The sequence below is a fragment of the Hakea prostrata genome, chromosome 1 (genome assembly GCF_041222555.1).
Source record: "Hakea prostrata isolate BN-2017 chromosome 1, UWA_Hpros_2, whole genome shotgun sequence".
In the NCBI taxonomy this organism is placed as follows: domain Eukaryota; kingdom Viridiplantae; phylum Streptophyta; class Magnoliopsida; order Proteales; family Proteaceae; genus Hakea; species Hakea prostrata.
Window position 1 is genome coordinate 26576052 of NC_142600.1, and position 22151 is coordinate 26598202.

Here is a 22151-nt window from a genome sequence, read left to right on the forward strand (position 1 = left end):
GTTGTTGAGTCACTAAAACCAAACGGTGGAGAGTGGGGTTGGTGGCCGTCTGCTGTAGCACTAATACTTACTTCACATCCACTCTTCCACTTCTCCAGTCCAATGATTTTCTTCAATTCCTTACCATCTCCCCACTTTCTCCCTTACACCAACACCACACCACTAAAAATAATCATACTAATTCCTTTAAAATACCCTTTGACCTTTAAAAATCTTCAAAAAATTTTTATTTAAAATTTATTTCTAGTATTCTTTCAATGGGAAATCTAATGTATTCTTATCTAGTGATGGAACTGGTTTTTCTGGGCAAAAGTGACGGAACCAGTTACAGTGTAACCTAAAAAAAGAACAACAAGAAAGTTAAATGGAACAGATTTGAGCACATATAGTATGGTTTATCAATTTTTTTTAAAAAAAATTTGTATATAGTCAGTCAATTCAACTGTGAGGTTTTATAAGAAGTGGCAAAGTAGTCTTTTCACCTGGATGGTGGGAATTTTAATTTGTTAAGATTAAGACAAACTAACTGACAGTTAACCGTTCCATTTCCCGCGTTCCTTTTCTCGAGAAAATTCCTTTTCCCTTGTCCAAACTTCCTTCCTCTCTGTATCGATTCTTTTCTTCCCAACTCACCAACGACGACTCATTCAAAGCTTTAGTCCAAGCCTTCATCTTCATGACATGCTCTCCACCCTTCTCTCTCTCTCTATGCTGCGTCGTCTCTTCCCAGATCAATTCAAATCCCAGCTCTCACCCCACGCAGCCATGGCACTTCTCTCTCTACTGGCGGCTCTCTCCCTCTTCGTCGCCGTAAGTTGCCAACCATCACCTCCTAGAGGTATGCTTCTTCAATCTGCATCCCTTCATCTTTTTCATTGTCTTTACTTGTTCGATTTCAATCTTAATTTCAGTTTTCTCATTAACCCATCTTGATTTTCTAGGTACCCTCATCGACTGCGGCGCCACTGTTCCATCCGTATTCAACAATCGCCAATGGCTGCCGGACGGCAATTACGTTTCTGCTGGGTTGCCCAAGACAGTATCTATTCCAGGCCTTCTTCCAATTCTCTCCACTCTCCGCTCTTTCCCTCTTGTCTCTGGTTCTCACCGGAAATTCTGCTACGCTGTTCCGGTGTACCGTGGTGCAAAGTACCTCGTTCGAACGACTTACTTCTATGGGGGAGTCAACGGCGCAGATTCGCCGCCGGTGTTTGATCAGATTGTGGATGGGACAGTTTGGAGTGTTGTGAACACTACCGATGATTACGCCAATGGGATGTCATCTTACTACGAAGGGGTATTTCTTGCGAAGGGAAAGACCATGAGCGTTTGTGTTGCTCAGAACACCTATACTAATTCTGACCCATTTATCTCCGCATTGGAATTTTTGATTTTGGGAGATTCAGTTTACAATTCCACCGATTTTGACAATTACGGTCTCAGTTTGGTTGCCAGGCATAATTTTGGATATGGAGGTCCAATCATCAGGTAAGTTCAGCCAATTCTTTCTTTAAATGATTATTTAATTTCTTTTGGGGTTTGATTTGCTTTACCCATTTTCTTTTGCTCTTGTAATGAATTATTCGAGAAGCACTGATAACTTCGTGATAATGTACTTAAAAAAAAGAATCTCTTGAATAAGAATTTTATCAAGTATGTGGTCTATGAAACTGATGAATGTGATTTTGTTTGTTATTTTATTTTTAGGTAAATTAATTTTGTTAGTTTTACTGAATCTGAATGCTGAATTCTTTTTTCTGGCCCTTCTGTTGATTTATAATCCTGAAATATTGAAGATCTGTTGAAGGATGGGAAGGAAATACATGGCTAAAAACTGAGCTTACAATAGATCCATGAAAAGCAGAATCAACCCAAAATAATGTCATTGAAATAAAAAAAATAGAAAGACCCTGATATAGGCAATGTTCATGGATGCCACTTCTTTTGTTTCTTTTTATAACTGGGATTCTTTCACAGGCAGTAAAGGATAGCAATCTAATTTTTTTTTCCTGCTTGAAATCATGAATAATCAGATTTCCTGATGACCAATTTGATCGATATTGGGAGCCACTTGGAGAAAGTAATACAACGATACAAACCAGCAGAAATGTCTCTGTTTCTGGTTTCTGGAACCTTCCACCAGAGAATATTTTTGACACAGCACTGATGTCTAAACAGCATATGGAGTTGTACTGGCCTCCAGGACCTCTTCCAAATGATACCTACTACATTGCATTATATTTTGCGGATAATAGCAATGCCTCGCTAGGGAGCTCCAGGGTGTTGAATATCACGGTGAATGGAATTGAGTATTACCGCAATATGAAGGTGACTCCATTTGGTGTGGTTGTCTTCTCCACTAGATGGCCTCTTGTAGGACAAACAAAGATAGTTTTGACTCCGTCTGCCGGATCAGATGTTGGTTCCTTGATCAATGCTGGGGAAATTTTTGGTGTCTTGCGCCTTGGAGGAAGAACAATTACACGAGATGGTTTGGATACTAACATTCTCTGTTGTTGAGTAAACCTGGCATATTTTCTTGGAAGTATTTTAAACCTTTTTCTAGGATCCAGGGGCTGTTTTGTCTTGGCACAGATTTGATGGATAACTTGAGAATTGAGATAGGATCAATTTGACCTTGCCAATCAGGAACTGATTTGTAACAAATAAAAGTATGTTGTCAAAACAGTGAATGGTTTGAAAAAACTGTCCGCTGTGAAACATCTTGGGCACCCTGTAATCTGCATCACTTTCGACAGAGTTGCCTTTCCTGAGCAATATTTGGTCCATGGCCAATGTGTTTGTTCCAGAAAAAGGCAATCCCCTTCAAGGGAGAGAAGGGGGTGGAGATCTCCAAGAGAATGTGCTAGGTTTCCTCTTTTCTGAGTCAATTGTTTTCTTAATTTTTCTTTGTATTACCTTCTGACGTCACATTTCCATTGCCCATTACAGTAATTGCTCTGGAGACATTGAAGAACAGTCTGCAGAATCCCCCACTTGATTGGAGTGGTGATCCTTGTCTCCCTCGTGAGTACTCATGGACTGGAGTTTCATGCTCTGAAGGCCCTCAGATCCGTGTTGTGGCATTGTGAGTTGGCACCTTGATCAGAATGACTTGTACTAGGTTGCTGTTTCAATCCTTCTGACATTGTTTACTCATTTGGTGGTTTTGCCAGGAATCTTACAAGCATGGGTCTTTCAGGATCTCTATCACCAAGTATTGCCAAGTTGACTGGTTTGAATGATATGTAGGTTCTCCAAATTCAATGGACATTTGTGATGCTGAAAGTTTGGAATCAAAGATTTTTCTGATCAGTTATTTCATCTTTTGAATGACAGCTGGCTTGGAAACAACAATTTGTCAGGGCTAGTTCCTGATCTCAGCCCATTAAGGAGGCTTCAGACACTGTAAGTTTTTAGGTAACATATTCCTTGTGTTCTTTATTTTTAGCTTTGGATTAAAAAGGTGAGTATGATAGCTCTTGAGCCATGAAGTTAAATGGCTCCACAGTCTGTACTATCTGACACTTGGAAACTTTAATCCTCGAGCTATACTATTCTTTTGCTGTGTGTGATAACTCAGGATTGAGTGGTCCATATATATTCCTATTGTTGGAAACAGTATCTTGCTGGATCACCTTTAGAAATGTGGATTTTTGTGAAGTTTTGTTGTGACCTCCTTTATTTTATTTCTATCATTTTTCAAAGGCATTTGGAGGACAATCAGTTGAGCGGAGAGATTCCTTCATCACTTGGCAATATCCCAGGATTACATGAGCTGTAAGTTTTTAACTTTTGGCCTCTTCATATAACATGAGTTTATTAGTGGCATTATATTTTTCCCAACCCCCCAAAACAACCAAACACCGCGCCACCACCTAAATATGTTATTTATTGGTAGGCATTATGTTCCTCTTCACCCCTGCCCCCACCTCTTTGTCCTCCCCCTCCCCCCCAGCTAACAACCAACCACCCCAAAAGGAGGGGCAAGAAAGCATGAATTGTAATCTTAAGGGTCTGATTCATTGTTGTGTGGTCAAGAAGCTCTATCGTAGACTCATAGTCATCTGATCTATGCCATGATCATTAGTATTACTGACATATCATAACCTGCTTATTTATTACTATCCAAAGCTTCAAATTGGACTCTCTTAAATACAGGGCTAATTGCAATGTTCAAATTTTTTTAATGACTATGCGTTTTGGTTAGCTTAAACAACTAGTTAACGCCATTATATCCATCTCTCTTCTATGATTTGTTTGCTTAAGCAGTAAATATTGAAGTCAGATTCAATGAAAGAGACCTAATAGTTTGCACTTAATGATGATTTTATCCCATTTCTGATGTCTCAACCTGGAAGTCTTCCTGTTTATCACAAGTAATTGTTTTCAAACTCTTTAATACATTTTTTTTTAACAATGAACTTGTCATTGTCAAGTTCCTGATTCGATTCCACATTTGGTCTATATTTTCCTCTGCACAGTAGCGAATTGTATTGTCAACTATACCCCTTGTTTGTGAGTATATTGCATGGTCAACAGTGAGTTTTACCACTGTCTGTTTACATCTATATGATATCAAACTTTGTATGACTTTTGTGTTGCTTCTTGTTGTTACCGGAGGCCCAGAGTGGTGAACTTAGAACGTGTAACCTTCTATTGATTGCCCTTTTCTTATCATTGAAAATTCTCTAACTCAAGGAGAAAAGGGATTTCATCTTTATGCCACAACTGTTATTGCCCTTTTCTTATCATTGAAAATTTTCTAAATCAAGGTGAAAAGGATTTCATCTTTATGCTACAACTCTTATTGCCCTTTTCTTATCATTGAAAATTCTCTAACTCAAGGGTGAAAGAGATTTTATCTTTATGCCACAACTGTTGTTGTCTTGCATACTTTTCATGTTGTGTGAAATGGGAAGATTCTCTTTCCCCCCCCCCCCCAGTCCATTAAAAGATTTATAAATTTGTTATACTAGAAGCGTGAAAGAGAAAGGTTACAACTGTTTGTTACCAATCTTGGTAACAATATTTGAATGTATAGTATGTTAGCCAAATAATATGGTGGAGGCATATTTCCCTTGATTTTTCTCTGTCTTTGTTCAAATATTTAAATGACTTAATTGTGGCGACTTGTTTTGACACTAGCCATGACATAGTTTTAATTGCTTTGGTTTTTCAGATTTTTGGAAAACAACCACCTGACTGGACAAATTCCAGAGAGTCTTAAAACAAAACCTGGATTGAACCTCAAGTGAGTGTGAACCACCTCAATTCATCGCCACACATCTTACCTTAAATTTCATATCAAACAATAATTTCATTTTATTTGTTTCTTAGGATCTCTCCTGGAAACAGCTTTTCATCACCATCACCTCCTCCTGCAGCATAGTTTGTGTGGTGAAGGTAAAGTACATATCTCTTTCAATTGACAAATTATTCTCTGGTTAACAAAATTTATTCATTTATTTTGTGTTCATTTATTACAGAACCATCTCTTTGACATTTTCAAGTGAGAGGCTTAGAGATGCCAATACATTAAAGCCAGAATCCAATGTTTTCCAGCTTAAGCACCATGTGATTGCCAATGAGATCTTCTAGCAGCAATTTGAAGTAACAAAACTGTTTGGATGTAATTGTCTAGATATAGTCAATTTATTCATTTTCTACACATAGATTCTCCAATACACCTCTCAAAAGCTCATTAGTTTTTGATAGAAAGAAAGAAATAACAAGATGAATGACATTTGATTTATTTATTTTTTAGTGTAAATATTGATTCCTTCTTCCATATTTGTACCATAATTTGTATAGAACCCAAATGTATTTGAACTTGGAATATCATATGGATGACCATGTACCAATCATACTTGCATTTTATGCAGATATTTGGTTTTATCACAGAGAATGTTTAAACCATCCCAGGTGGTTGAGATAAGGCTTAGCAGAGTTTAGTGCACAGAAACACAATATAACTAGGTGTTCTTTGCTAATTCATGGTTTCTAATAGAGCATCGTTCGCCATTGTTATTGATGTGTCAAATCAGAATTTGGCTTTAGATTTTTCCCTCCTTGGAACCCCTGGTCAGGGGGAAGTTGGGGGCAAAGAGAAGGTTTTCTCAATGTTTATGAAAACATAATAAATCATCACTGATGTCTCATATTCTTCTGTTGTTGTTTATGTCCTCTTACAACCACAAATTTTCTTAAATCACCACTTACTCATCTGACATTGTTTGTGGCTTCTATCCTGCACATCTTGCAACTGCTTGAGAATGTGGTTAGCTGTTCTGCCATTTCTTTTAATATTACAGGCATCGTTTTTGTTAATTAGATATCATGACATCAATAGGGTGAAGCCGGTGCTGAAGGCTTCTAAACAAGTAGAGTCCTCTTCTTTTTTTTCTTTTTTTCTTGGGGGGGGGGGGGGGGTGGACTTTCCAACGCTGCCTTATCCCAGAAATTTTTGCTGAGAGGCTGTTTTGATTCCTTGACCTTGGGCGACAATTGTTGACCACCAACAAACTGTCATGAACCAAATTGAAAAAGACAGTCCCTGTGGTTATTCTGGGGGATCTCTATCAGATGGAAGGTTGCTCACTGTTAAAGCATGTTGGAGGAAATAACATCATCAAACTTGGACAAGATTGTGAAAAATGTATTTGCCTAACTACCCAGCTATCCTAATTTACCTCATAGCTCATATGATTGGATTCAATAAGCTTAAAGTCCCAATCAACCATATCAGTTGATTTACTGACAGAGTTCCTCTTTCAAATTCTAAATTTAGAGATCAATGGAGACATGCTTGGGCTCATCTGTTCAAGCTTATTTTGAGCAAAAATATGTCTTAAGTAGGGCCTGTCCAACAGTAAGAACTGAGTCTAATGGCAACATCCCCTAATTAGGAGACATTTTAAATGTTGGGCTCCACATCCAGGCAAGTCTTACGGTCCCAGAACCATACCTTGCTTTTTGCCTTCGGTGTATGTCTCACATTGGTTGAAAATGAGCAATTTCTGTCCTGTAAATACTAACAGATATCTTCAACTAAAGTACTCTATCTTCTCCCCCTCAAGCCTTGAACCTCTGACTGAAGGTTGCACAAGGGATCTGTGTGTTTTCCCTTTATCACCAAAGCAAGAGCTGCATTAAAAATTGTTAGGTTTTTTTTTGAAATTTCAAACTGGGAATGCCAATGCCAACTTATCAGAGCCGTGAAGTTCCAATCCTGTTACCACCCAGAAAAAAGTTTACTTCCTAATGAGCCAATGAAGATCTTCATTGTTAAATCAACTTACAATATCATAACAAGTACCCAATCTCTGGGACCTCTGCTATTATGTTTTACACATCGTACATAATTAAACAAGAAGTATATTCTTGTTATCATCTTATCAACACAAAACATACATTGGCTGGAAAAGGCATCAACAATTAGCAGTCCTAAATGCCTGTATCTGTCATTCTTTCCTTTCTGAATTCTACACTAGATCTCACTAGATCTATCCATCGTTGGAAAAAGATAAGGTACAAAATGCTAATGTCATTCAACTTACAAAAGGGGGAAAAAACAGAGAGGTACACATAGATAATCTACAAGTCAACATAGTTCATCTAAATATGAAAATAAAATAAAATGATAGACATTTTGGACAAATCCTACAAAACGATCTGACTGAAATCCTACAAGCTTTTACCTCTCAACAGTTGCTTTCTTGAAAGAAAACAAGGGTGGGAATGTATGAGTCTTTGTTTGAGTGCAAGGGGGAACATGGACAATTGGCCTTATTCTAACACTGGCTGATCTTGTTCTCTCCAACTCTTTCTTTATCCTCTTCACATGCTTCTCTCTGTTCCATGGCTTTTCCTTCCTTTCCTTCTTGTCATCCATAGAGCACATATCTGCAAGTGAGCCCGAAGAAGATGATGAAGAAGATGAAGATGGTGACAGTGAAGATGGCCTCTGCTTCCTCAATTTTAGTAGTTCCTTCCATATAACCGTACAGTTAGGGGGCCGAGGAGATGGGTCGTCGTCCATGAGCCAGGTGATTCTACTCTCCTCCTTGTTCTCCTCCCCATTCTTCTTCTTCTTCACATTCTCCTTCTCCTCCTCATTTACCCCCTCCAACTCCTTTGGTTTAAGGGAAATCCTGTTGAGCTTGTCAGCATTATGAACCGACCAGAAGGGAAGCAGCTTACCTTCAAAGAAGAGCTCATCTGCCGTTAACATGGCATCACTGGGAGCATTGCTGGAGAGGAACTCAAAATCCACCTTACATGCTTTCTCTTGTTCTCCATCATGGTTTCTACTGATTTCAGCTTTTGGGTTTATGGAGATGAAGTTGTTGTCATCAAGGAAGTCAGAAGAGAAAGAGATTCTAGGGCTTGAAGTTAGCTCCTTAGATCTAGAGAACGCCTGAAAACTTTCTAGTGAGACCATGGTGGTAGTAGTGTGTCTGTGTTTTGGAGAAGGTGTCCTGAACTGAAAGAGTCTTTAAGTCCTGTTTTTAAGGGGGTGTATCTGTGTCCAATAAAGTGAAGGTGGTGTTTCCTTTTTCTTCCATTTTTAATCTTTCTCTTTGGCTGTTAGATGATGGACGGTGAGATTATAAAAACTAAATGGTCTGGTGAAGCTGAAACAGGTGAGCTAGTCTCTGTTTAGAATATGGGAACAGCACATGGATCCCTGTGGAAGTAAAACAGAAGAGTTTTTCTAATTTTGCATGGAATTGCTTTGCAATTTTTTTAAATATTTTCTCACCCCTAATTTGGGTGTTTTAAGTCTCCTTTAAAAGTCTTGTTTGGAGATCTTTTCATACAAATTTTTTTCTTTTGTAAAGATAGAAATTTTTGTTAACTCTTCATGGATACAGAAGTCATTAGAGCAAGGGGGGGGGGGAAAATGAGTGGACTAGGGGTATTTTAGTAAGTTAGGTTGATTAATTAGCTGTAGCTGTATCAATGGCATAAGATTTATTTTATAAGGATTATTCAAATGGATTAGGTTGATGAGCTTGAGATAAGCTTTGACTCTCACTTCTTTACAAGATTGCTAATCCCAAGCATGTGGGCACATTATGAATGGATCTTACCATGTGATGGCCCATGCACCCAAATTTTCTTTTTTTTTTTTTCTTAAAAAACAATTATATTCTTATTATGAAATGACAGAAGTACCCTTCCAGGCTTTGATTAGTGATGTAGGAGGGTGGTTTGGTCATTTGAGTAAGTCTATAAGTAGTAGGCTTCACGTTCAACTCCCTAGGGGTTGATTTTTGTCAGCTCCAATAGTATCTCTCGGCCAGCTATGCTAAATTTTAGTAGGGTTTCTTTAAAGGGACAGGTGATGCTCATGCAAACTTCTCTTCAATGTCCTACATTCGAGGAGCTTTGTCCCATAGAATATGACAGCTCTGATGGTTCTGGTTATCACAAGTCGTCATCATCATCATCTGTATATCCTGGAGCTTCGTTACTTACCTGCACCTTCCCTACTCCATTTCCTGTAGTTCTGTAGTTTAGAACAGACTAAGAGGAGAAAAGACAAAAATATTAAAGGGATTTGGCACTTGGATTTGATTCTCATTAATCCACTGTTAAGGCTTTTTAATTTTGGCAAAAACCATTGTGACTCTTGATAATTTATTATTTGACTATGAGTACTAAAATCTAATTGGAAAATAACTCTAGACTCTAGTCTCACTTAGGAGAAATTTACTCTTTCCACCGTGCTCTTAATGTCGGGTGAAAATTTGTTATCCGTCTGATGTGGAGAAGAGAATTTTAGAGATGAAGTGAGAACTCGATATTGCGCATTCATAATAAAAATGAAAGAAAAAAGAAAGATGGAGAATGGTAGTTGTGTGATGACCCACCATGAGGAAAGAAGAGAAAGAATTCAAACAAGGTATAGGAGATACTAGAATTATTCCCTAACTGGATTTTATTACTGATCATCAGATAATAAATTGTCAATGTATCACAAGAAAATACATAAAAATAAATTGTAGAAGATTAAAATTTTTGAACATAAAGTTGACAAAGTAATTTTGGAGTTGATATTGGGGTTTTGAGAAGGAGGAAGAAGGTTTACTACCAAAAACAAGAAGAAAACAAAGGATAATGAGGGGAGAGAATGTGATCCTTCATTGGGTAAAGGGAAACTATCCAGAAGAACGATTAAAGAGGGTCAGTTCCCAAAAAAAAGAGAAAGATTAAGAGGGTCATTAACATTTTAACAGTTCAGGTTATGTTGTTTATCACTTGTAATTAATGTCATCAGTTATTGCTCCACATGATACTCTTGGCTTATCCCGAGGTCCTTTTATTTTGAACAGCAAAAGGGAAAAAGAATAAAAAGAAGAAGAAAAAAAATCCTGAGAACCGCAGGTGTAGCTTCCATGCCTTATTTCTTCCAAAAATAAAGTGAGAAGATAATAGACATCAAAATTATTATTATTATTATTTATTTGATTTATACGTTGTAATTGTCTTATTGTGTTATTTGATCCATGTCAGGTCGTGAGAAATAGATTACTCCTTACCTACTCCCTCTCTCTGTAACCATGTCTGATTACAAAGAGAATAAGGATAATCTATAATTGGGAGAAGAAAAAGAAAGAGAGTAGAAGAAGGGGAGACAAGAATAATAATTCAACTAATTCTTTTTGATGGGTTGCATTTAATCCACCAATGGTGGATACTGGCAGATACAGCTTAAAGCCTTAAAACTTACTCTTAGAAACAGAGAATCTCAGCAGAAAAAGAGGTGCTAGGGACCAGTTCACAGCAACTACGTTATCCGTCACTCCTTCACAAAGTGTAACAGCTTTGTAAGAGAGGGGGGCCAGATGCCATTGACCCGGAAAAAGCTCCCATTGTGAGAGACCCAAGAGTGCCAGACATGGCCAGAGATGACTACAATTCCTGCATTTGAATTTGTTCAGAAGAGGGTTAGCAAGTCTGGTTTCCTGTAGGCTTCATCTTAAATATTAGTCACTAATTAGTTGGAGAAACAATGGAGGTTTGACTCCAAAGTACACTGTCAATAATAAGAGCTTGGAAACAGAAACTTAACTAGAAAAAAGAGGCACTGTTTGCTGCTTCATGAGACTCATCTTCGTGAAGAGCATGTCCCTCAATTTGCTGTTCACAATATCAGTTTGAAGAACCAATATCAGGTCATTCGTCTAAAAATTAAGGAACCATTTATCCTGCTAAACCATGTAATCAAGAAGGGTAGATGAAATACAAAATTTACTAAGCAGTCAATTAATACAGATTCCCCAGGTTTTGAGTTAGTCTTTAAAATCTTCAAACCTGCTTGGGGCAGTGGAAACCAGTGAATCCCCAGTTCTCATTGAAGAAGGATGAAGACATCTGAACCAAATAATGGAGCCAATGTCAGGAGAATTATTTGACAAGAAACCATCAAAAAAAGAAGAAAAAAGATTTTCAGTGTCTATCAATAAAATTCTAGGCGTTTCACCTGGTCCCAGATAATATTTGGGTTAAAAAAGAGCACCCCATCAAAAATTGAGTGTTATTAACATAATTGATTGAATCAATATATCAGATAATCAGAAGCAGAAGAAGAGGGGAAAACCATGCAACAAAAGAAGTATCCAAATGTGAAAATTACAATGGGAAAATGGTTAAGGTACCATTGTTTTCTTATCAGTCAAAATCAGCTGGTATTCTTGGAAGGAAATGCATTCAATGAGGTCCACATGATAAGAACGTCATATCCAGTGCACAAAGCCCAGCTCCAATTTTAGCATTCCAAGCCTTGAGACCTTCAGCATGTGAAGACTTGACCAACATATCAAGCACGAGTGCACGACCTTCAATGAGGTTCACATGATACTGGTTGTAATACATTGGATAGAAAACTACATATTAATCATTAATGAGTCTCACCAATGGATTTTAATCCACAGGTTGTAAGGACTTTCACCAAGTGTAGGCAGATTTCCAATTAGAAACTTGAATGAAGTAACATTTTGGTCCTACAAATAATTTAGTATTGGATTGCAATGTACTGGAACTCTATTGAACATCAGAAACAACCACATAATCAATGGGTTTATGAATAAATGACAACATTCTCATTTATAAGAATACCAAACAACTGGGCTCAGGCTCAATTTGGTTCATACTGTTATCAATTCTCCAATCCAGGCCCGCCACTTGAACCTGTACACTCATTTTTCTGAAACTAAATTTGTCTTCAGAGGCTATTAGTTTATGGAACATGGACTGTATTGCAAACCTTAATTTAATTTTCCCTAGCATTCCCCCTGTGGATTTTTGATACTAGTTAAGACATTAAAATAAGACAATGTTTCTACTTAGCTTCTACAAAACTGTCTGCAATCTTGATCCAAATCATAATGCAAAAAGCTGTCATCTGGCACATATCCTTCGTCATTCATGAGCCTAATCAACTGTTCCAAAACATCATAGATGATCTCACTTTGTGGATGAGTCCTATCTGCTACAACAAAGCTATGAACCTTCTTCTCGAGTTCTATCCAACTCACTCCTGCCTCTTTCTTTACCTTCATCTCCTTCATTTTCTTGATAACCTTAGCTCTCTCTTCCAATCTACCTTCAGATGAGTATATGTTTGCCATCAAAACATATGGTGTAGGGCTCTCAGGTGCAGCCAAAAGCAAGTGGTCAGCTGCATATCTCCCAATAGTTGAATCCCCATGAATGCTACAGGCACCTAACAATGCTTGCCACGTTAGCACACCAGGATCCACTTGCAGCCCCTCAATGAATCTCTTAGCTTCATTCAAACATCCTGCCCGGCCCAACAAGTCTACTACACAAGCATAATGCTCCGTCCTTGGACTAAATCCATGGAGGTTAGTCATCAAATCCAAGAACTCCATGCCCTTTTCAACTGATCCAATGTGACTACAGGCATGAAGTAATGATAGAAATGTAACATCTGTTGGCTCCACACCTTCAAGTTGCATCTTGTCATACAATTGAAGTGCTTCAAGGCCATGGCCATGACGTGCAAAGGCTGCAATAATGGAATTCCAGGAGACTGAATTTTTGTGGACTGTCTGATGAAAGACTTCAACAGACTCTTCCAAATTCCCACACTTAGAATACATGTTGATGAGACCATTGCTTACAAATACATTAACCCCAAAGTTTTTCTTTATAACAAAGGAGTGAATTTGTCTGCCAAAAGCCAGTGTTGTATCCATGCCAAAAGCCCCAAGAATGGCAGAAACCATGTTTGGGTCAATCACAACGCCCAGCTTCACCATCTTCACAAAAAACTGGACAGCTTCTTCTTCGAATCCATTTTGAGCAAGACCCACGAGGATCACAGTCAAAGAAACCTCATCCAGCATCTCAGCGGCCTCAAAAATCTGGCATGCATCTTCCATGCTATTACATTTGGAATAAATATCCATTAGTGCACTTTCAATGCACAAATCTGACTGAAATCCTGATTTCAGGACAAGTCCATGTAATTGACGCCCTTCATCCAGAGCCCGTAAACCAGAGCATGCCAAAAGCAAGCTTGTGTAAGTCAAAGAATTAGGCACTACTGATCCAGAGCGCATCTTCGAGAAAAATTTTAAACTCTCCTCATAAAAATGTCTTTGAGCAAGGCCTGAGATCATAGCAGTCCAAGTGATGATATTCCTGTCAGACAACTCATCAAACACCCTCCTTCCTGAGTTGTCGCATCCACATTTGAAATAGGAAGTAATCAAAGCATTTGCAACTGGAGTTTCCTGCTCATACCCACTTAAAAATGCCAAACAATGTATCAACTTAATCACAGATAGAAGATCGGCTTTTTCACATGCAGATAAAACAGCAGTCAGAGTTGCAGTGTCAAATTGGAAATCACCCGAACTATGCATTCTCTTAAAGAACCTGAATCCCGTTTCAAATTCTTCAATCCTCAAATAACCTGATATAAGCGAATTCCATGAAATGGTATCTTTAATCGGCATTCGATCGAACACCTTGGCCGCGCAGTACAACTTGCCACAATTTGAGTACATAAAGACAAGGGAATTCCAAACAACAAGAACATTCCGGATATTACAGTGATCTCTGAAATCGAAATGTTCAGAATGCTTTATGATGTAGGCATGGAGAGAAGACCCGACACCCAGATGACCTTCTCTTCCACATAGGGAAAGAAGGCGGCTTGTGGCCGCATAATTGACGGCAATGCCACCATTTGTCGTATATAGAGAAAACTTTCGTAAACTCAGGCATCTGTTTCTCAAGAAAGAGGACAACAGAGATGAGGTAAACTGATAGTTGAAACTGCTCACTACCCATCTCGATTTCATCCATGAAACAGACCCTCACTGTTCGAAAGGATTTTTTCTTTTTATTTTTCTTCTTAGGGAGGGGCGTAGAAGTTCGGAAGGACTTAATAACGGTCTTCAGATCAATTGAAGCAACCAACCCAATTTGGAGCAATACGGTTCAGATTTAATTTGGGGTTCGGATTAAATCTTGGATTGTTCAAATTTTCTTCAGATTGCTGGGAGCAACGCTCCTCCCAAAGTAAAATCAAAAGTAAGGAGGGGTGGAGATTTTCTCCATCCAACTTGTCCATGCCACCATTCTCCTACACTCATATAATTTTTGACACAAGCAGACTTTATATTAGGCCTTATGTGAGTGTGAGAGATTAGGGCACAAACAAGTTGGGTGAAGAAGATTTGAATCTCGCAAATAATGACTGTTGCCAATTTGAATCTAACATGATTTACATTTGTTGGTATAAGGAAATTCAATCATGTTCGAAATCATCACATCTCTCTCTGGGTGACTTGTATTTATTTATATTTTGAACTGGGTGGGAACCCAAGACCTCCCCATGGGAGATTGGATTATTAACCGCTCAACTATCCCCATGGGAGATTGGGTGACTTGTATCTTTTGATTGTCCTTGGAATCATCAAATGATTAGGCATAGGTTTGAAAATGGAAAGCGTACATTTCTCAATCTAATCCCATGCTCATTAGAGCGGCTGTTTCAAATGTGCAATTGTCTATTCAATGCTGACTTTTAAGTTTTAACCAAAGATATATAAACATCTCAAAACTATGTGAAATTGGCACTCTGTTTTTTGTTGCTAGAACCATTAGTTGGTTAGAATAATTGACATATCATGCTACTATATAAAAACATGTACTCCTCTTTCATTGCAAATCTTTTTTGGATCTTTCTGTCCTTTTTTTTTCCTTCTTCCCAAATACCACTAATGTTGTACTATTTTTGTTTCTTTACTTATTTTTGCAAGGATAATTTGGACATTTTAGTCATGAGTGATTATCAATTTATCATTAATTTTAATCCCTCTCGATCTCTCACAATCTCCTCTCACGACGTCTCTCAATTTCTCTCAAACTGTCTCTCGATCTCTCTCATTATTAAACTGTTCGATCGATCTCAATCTCTCTCTCTCGATTTCTCTCAATTTGTCTCTCTCTCCCTCGATCTCTCGATCTCTCAATCTCCGGTGCCAAAGTTGTTCAGTTCCTTCGTTTTCAACCCCTGCATTCGTCTGCAGCCTCTCCCAGTTTCTAAGATGGCATCAATTACGACGGTACGCCCTGTCCTGATTCTTTGTTTTCGTGGTTAAGGGTTTTGATAGTGTGGTCGAGCTGAAGGCTGAGGCCATGTGATATGAAGAAAATTGTACCGAACCCGTCGGACCGGGTTCGAACCTTCTGTCCCTGTTAGACCACAATCGGGACCCACCTTAACCTAATCTCACAATCGGATGAGGGCGCCACACTATTGCTATCAGTCACGAACGACCTCCCGAATCTTGCGGTAGGCAGAGCTAACTTGTAGGTACCAACTATTGTCAAGACGGAGAGGGAATCGTGCTAAGAACAATAACTACTTGCACACCGAATATCTAGGGCAAAACCCTACGATCGGACGGTCATCTGAAGAGATCGAGAATTCACTTAACGGTCCAAAATTGGAGGTAACGTCTATATAAACGAGTGATCCGCTCACTCCAAAGGTATCTGGATCACTTCCCTACTATTCGTATTCATTTTTAGACTCTGCATTCAGCCACGACATTGTGATCAATTCAGCGACTGACTTAAGCTTCGGAGGTGGCCTCTCGACCCTAGCCGTCAAGCCACTTTTAACCCTGTTTTGTAGATCATCTTCATAGATCCGGAGGCTTAACAATTTCTAGACGCATCACCATGTTTTTGCTTTCTTTTTCCACTTTATTTTGTTTGATTTGATGTTTCTTGAACTTCCAGTGGAGAAGCACGATCTCTCTCAATCTCCCTTGATCAGTCTTGACTACTAAAAGCTTCTCAATTATCTACAGATCCAATTAAGGACTCCAGGTTCAATATGTTAGCAATTTATGTACCTTTTGAACATTTGAGTGTATTATTTCTTCAATAAACCTTTTGCAATTCTTTGTGATAGTCAATTTTGTACTCACTAGATAACCCGTGCTTCTGAACCTCCATATGTGTTGGGGAATCATTGTAAATTTATGGGAAGGGCCTAGGAATTCTTCTTAGAGATAGATGCTTGGTGCTTCTGCTTTCGTTACTCTTGGCTTTTCTCTACATGGAGGTGTTAAGTGTATGTACATTATTAATTATTACTTTAAGTTTATCGGGCATTTATTGGATTTGGTGTATCTAGTTGCTACTGTTCTTTGTGACAGTCTTAGGGGAGAAAAAGATTGGCAAAATCAGGTTTATCATAACATGTTTGTTTGTAATCAAGAAATTTGAGTTTTCAGTTTATGGGGCATGCCTTGGCAATGTACAATGCTTTACCAAGTTGAATGTCAAAACAGGGTTTGGTTGGCTGGTCCATTTATTTGGAAACACTTGTTTTTACATAGTTGACTGCTAGCGCTAGAGCTCTATCTATCCAGTATAGGTATTTTAGTTTACTATTTTGGATAAGTGATGTTGCCGATTCTGAGCAATTTGGTTTGTCCTTCTTACACTACTAACACATTGCCTTGATGGGGTTCACTGCTTTCTTCCATTCGTCTTTCCAATCTGTTTGCATTGCTTATATCAATTTGAAGTAAGCCAACATCCAATAGAATGTGAAAAACAAACTTGAAACGTTAATTGGGATGGTAGGTGTTATGTTGTTTACTTTGCCAACTATCATTCTTTCATTTGCACTGTTGTATTTTTTGTTCTGATATGATTTTGCAATTTATTATTTCAAACTTACACACCCTTTGTTTGTGATTGCTTTCAGTTGTTCTGTTGAATAATTTGAGGACTGCATTGATGAGATGATATTGAATACATTTGACTTCATTCTTTTTCTGTATTTTGTACCCTGAACCGCTAAATCTATCATCCGACTATCTTTAGAAGGATTTAATCTTGGAAGTGTAGGCGTAGAATTACTATTTAGGGTTTGGTCTCTTCGTCACAGTCCGTCATAGCATTTACACTTAATAAGCTTTAGAATAAGGTTGTAGTTGCTAGAGTATTCTTTCAGATCATCAAAGACTTCATTCTCTTCATTTGTATGCAGGTCCACTTAATGATCAATGCAATATCTTTTCTTTTTTTAAAACCATGTTTTCTGCTTCTTTTCTCACTCTCAAACACTAACATCACTCTACCAAAATCGAGTTGCTCTCTTGTCCTCTTCCATCTATTGTGCCTTCGGAAGTTGAGGTGTTAAGGAACTATAGTTCTTTTAAATAGAACTGGTGGGTCTTAGTTCCTCTTCCGTCAATTTCATCTATTAGTTGGGTTAGGAGCGAAGACAGTTGTGTATGGATGAGAACAATGAGTCTTGTGTTGTTGATGAATTTAGCTCCATAGCTTCTACTGCTGCAATGGTGGCTTTTCCTTTCGTATTCATTAGAGGGAAGCTTTTTGGAAGGTTGGATCGTCTCATGAATGCCCATATCTCTGGAGACCTAATTCCAATCTTGAAGAAAGCAGGAGCCTTTTGGCTTTGAATAATTAATTTTGATCTTCTAAAGAACTTATGTTTGGTTTTCAAGTTTTCCCCTTCCTCCTTTTTCCCCCCTTTGCTCTCTTGTCCTCTTCCCCCCTCAAATATAGAAATCTCAAGTATATGGGGCTAGATTTTTGAATCCATTCATTCATGTCATTTTTACCAACTTTCTTTATTTCAGGTTTTTTTTTTTAATTTTTTTTTAATCTATTCATTTATTGACTTCTTTCTTTAGAATACAATGGCAGCAACAAAATTGACTGAAAATCAACGTCAAAGATATAATGAGAAAGATTTTCAGATTAACAAAATTGCTCTTCATGGTTTCCTTCCTTTGTGGGTATGATAATTTGTAATCCAAAAATTAACTAACTAAGAAAATGGTAACATGGACCACATTGTATTCTAGAGCTGTTTCCATACTTCATGAGACAAGGGACAGAGCGGAGACAAACAGAGACAAATCAGACCAAACAGGAGAAAAAAAATAAGGTTTGGTGAGAAGAAAACGAATTCATCCAAAATTTATTGACGACAGATTTGGAAGACAATGTATAGCTTTTGAAACCGTTCCCCCAAACGATCACCCACAAAACGGTCAGACATGAACTAGAGATTTTACAACCAAACGGGACTGAATCCAGATTGAAATCTCTAGATTCATGTCCAACATTGAGATTCCCTTAGTGGATGAGCTAACCTCAGATTTTATGTTTTCATTTGGAGCTCTCTCCAGTTTAAAAAAATTCATTCATTCATGTCATTCTTACCAACTTTCTTACCAACACTATTTTTTAGCTCCCACGTACAAGGAATTTTCTAGTCACCATTCATTTATCCCTTGTATTTTGTAGAGTTGTTTCCATATTTCATTTGATATTCATTCAATGGATGAGCTAACCCCAAAATTTCTGTTTTCGTTTGGAGCTCTCTCCACTTTAAAAAACTCATTCATTCATGTCATTCTTACCAACTTTCTTACCAACACTATTTTTTTGCTCCCACGAACAAGGAATTTGCCAATCACCATTCATTTAGTTTCATGAAAGGGTGTAGCTCGATTCAATTTGCTTTAATGAATTGGGTATGTTCTCTATGAACTTTTTCTTAGCATTAATCTGAGTTGCTTCATATTATTTGACACATGGAACCATTATTTTTGCAAGTGATCCAGATGCCACTGCAAAAGTTCATGGGAGGGAGGATGTGAACTATTTAGATAATTGCCATAGTCATGAAAATCTTCAACTTCTGAATCGTATGTAAGTGATTACATGTCTTATGCTAAAACTCTTTTGAGCTTTATTTCAAATAGCTGGTTTTGATATTAACTTTTTACTTGGTTTGACAATTATAGGTATGATGTAACACCTTCAGATTATGTCTCAATGATTATCACAGATTATGGCATGGTAAGTTGTATTATGATCATAAAACTACACATTTTCAGTTTGGTTTTTCAAAGAAAGTGTTGTACAAGGTTTCTAGGAGTTCAATTTTAGCATTTTGTCACTGCATCTTATATAGTCAGTGCTGCCTGCTGTTTTGTGCTTTGCCATTGTTCAAAGCCATGATACAAGGTAAACAAATTTAATCTTGGAGGTCATCTGATAGGCAGCATTGATGGGAAATAAATTCATCTTTAGTCACTCTACGACTTAAGGCAGTCCAATGGGGCTGGGGTGGGTGGAATAGGTCAATCTCAATCATGGTGTAAACGACTGATTATACTTAGGCAAATGTGTGAGATTCAAGCAGAATCATAGTTACTGACCTTGGCTTTAAACATGATACTCTATTCGGTTAGAATTGCCTTATCAACCTTCTGTTTCAGAAAGGCTGTCAATAGACCATAAGCAAGCACCAACTATTGGTCATATGAGTGAAATGCACCACGTAATTTGAGATGTTGACAATCCAAGAGTGCTACATGTATCATGCAGTTAGATTTAGCAACTTAGTTCTAGACAATGCTCCATAGGGGCTACCTAAGTAATTGTCTTTTCTTTTTCCTTCCCCTTCCTTGGGCCCTTTGTGATAGTGTTATTAGGGAAGGCAGTGTAGCCACCTGTTTGGCTTCATTACGAAACCATAGTTGTTTTTGTATCTTGTTGCTTAGTGGGAAGGGAAGTGTTTCTCATCTTCTTTTATAGAATTAAATTTCTCACGGATGTCTATCCTATAATTGAAGTTTATTACTTGATGCAAAACTTGTTTCTTTATTTTTGTTCATTAGTTCTTTGCTATTTGCCATTGAATTTCCTCTGAATTTTCATATGCTTTTAGGTCCCAACCATGAGTATCTCGGCAATTGTGCTAGAATACGGTAAAAGAATGCTCATGGATAGAAGGGTCCAACATGGCCTGTGCCATCAGTGAAAAGCGATACTTTTTGTTCCTTAGCATTCCTCCCTTTCCCATTGGAGTTCGTCTTACAGGCCTTGTGGCTACGATGAGGCTGCGATGATCAGACATTGGGGATTTACCCTTAATTTTTTCACTTTGGAGTCATGATTCATGACCCTCAAATTCTAGGATTTTATGGTTGTCATTGGAGAGTAGTTTAGAATAGTGTATCAAAATTGTAGAGATTGCACAATAATGATTGCACTTGTTGTGGAACCATTTTTGTGGATACTGCTATCAAATGTAACTCTGAAGTGAATCCAACCCTCAGAGTTCTAAGCAGAGACTGCCAATTGGTGGCACTTTAATTCTGTTTGTAATTTGTATTTTAATTTCAATGTCTTTGTTAGAGTTTGCTGACATCAGCAGGACTTTTTTGAAGTCAAGTTTTTAATGGCTTTCATATTATTTTCTTAAGTTTACTTGTAGTATATTAGTTATAAGATTGGAATTGAGATTTGAGTTTTGGATAGATTTCTGAAGGTTGTAGAAAAACCTGGTTCTCAAGGAGTAACTTTGAAATTTTCGATTCTAAATATAACGAAGAGTTGTAACCGGAACATAAATGAGATGAAAAGGAAAAGTGCATTCTTGATCCAGCTTGCTACAAAGATAGTTCCCACGCCATTGCATTGTCTCCCATTACTTCTGACAACTGATTATTTCTTGCTGGATCGTGGAAGTAGGGAAGTAGACAAAGACAAACTTGAAATCCTTCTCTCTACCATTATGCCATTTTCTCTGACAATGTACTTGCAACATCTGTAGTAATCAATTCTTCAGTGTTAAATGCAAAGGAACCAGAGAAGCATGTGTTCCATATAGTCATTGATAAGCTGAACTTTGCTGCCATGAAGATGTGGTTCCTTATCAATTCTCCTGCAGTTCCAACAATCCCAAGTTGAGAATGTTGATGATTTCAAGTGGCTCAATTCCTCTTTTTGTCCAATTCTATGTCAGCTTGAATCTACGAGAATAAAAGAATTTTGTTTCAAGGCTAATCACCCTTCCTCCCTTTCTGCTGGTGCTAATAATCTCAAATATAGAAATCCCAAATACTAGTCAATGCTAAACCATTGAAAGTTCTACCTTCTTGAAGTTTACCCAAAACTAGACAAGATCCTCTTTCTCAATGATGATATTGTGGTTTAGAAAGATTTGACTCCTCTTTGGTCTATTGACTTGCAAGGAATGGTGAATGGAGCATTGGAGACTTGTAAAGAGGGCTTCCATCAGTTTGACAAGTATCTCAACTTCTCTAACCCGAAGATCTCTCAAAATTTTGATCCAAATGCATGTGGGTGGTCATTTGGAATGAATATTTTTGACTTGAAGGTGTGGAGAAAATGAGATATCAGTGGAATATATCACCATTGGCAAGATATGGTAAGGAGGTGTCATTCTTTTGTTTTGGGCCTTTCTCCACTGTTTGTTTTCTTCCTACTTAGATGACACAATATTTATCCAGACTGCACTAATATCATTTGTACAAGCTGCCTATTGTCCACTTGTCTTCTTTAGCCTTTTCTATTTTGGGAACATTACCAAGAGTCATTCTTGGATATTTTATTAGGAAGAGTAAATCATCTCAAATAGTTCTTTAATTTCAATAACATAAACCAACTAAACCTGACCCAAGTACCTAAGCCCTTATAAAATTTTTTTTTTTGCTCATACACAACAAACCCAGTCCGCACCCCCATCCCCACCCCCCAAAAAAAGGGGAAGAAACCCATGTCCCAAACTCGAGGAT

General features: G+C 37.8%; 3 protein-coding genes and 1 pseudogene across 3 annotated transcripts; 2 read left to right on the forward strand and 2 right to left on the reverse strand.

The window, feature by feature from the left end:
- Positions 1 to 611: 611 nt before the first annotated feature.
- LOC149028522 (Leucine-rich repeat (LRR) family protein) lies at positions 612 to 5956 on the forward strand. Its single transcript, XM_089148627.1, has 10 exons — positions 612 to 838; positions 942 to 1488; positions 2034 to 2491; positions 2953 to 3088; positions 3177 to 3248; positions 3340 to 3408; positions 3709 to 3780; positions 5183 to 5254; positions 5341 to 5406; positions 5490 to 5956. The coding sequence occupies exons 1-9, from the start codon at positions 682 to 684 to the stop codon at positions 5390 to 5392; spliced, it is 1635 nt and encodes a 544-aa protein (XP_089004753.1). The 5' UTR covers positions 612 to 681; the 3' UTR covers positions 5393 to 5406; positions 5490 to 5956.
- Positions 5957 to 7118: 1162 nt separating this feature from the next.
- On the reverse strand, positions 7119 to 8564 carry LOC149028523 (uncharacterized). The gene has a single exon (XM_089148638.1). The coding sequence runs from the start codon at positions 8441 to 8443 to the stop codon at positions 7697 to 7699; it is 747 nt and encodes a 248-aa protein (XP_089004764.1). The 5' UTR covers positions 8444 to 8564; the 3' UTR covers positions 7119 to 7696.
- A 3391-nt stretch (positions 8565 to 11955) lies between these two features.
- On the reverse strand, positions 11956 to 14591 carry LOC149028524 (Tetratricopeptide repeat (TPR)-like superfamily protein). Its single transcript, XM_089148647.1, has one exon. It carries the CDS (start codon positions 14340 to 14342, stop codon positions 12354 to 12356), a length of 1989 nt encoding a protein of 662 aa, XP_089004773.1. The 5' UTR covers positions 14343 to 14591; the 3' UTR covers positions 11956 to 12353.
- Positions 14592 to 17804: 3213 nt separating this feature from the next.
- On the forward strand, positions 17805 to 21850 carry LOC149028525 (putative galacturonosyltransferase 3; annotated as a pseudogene).
- The last annotated feature ends 301 nt before the right edge of the window (positions 21851 to 22151 follow it).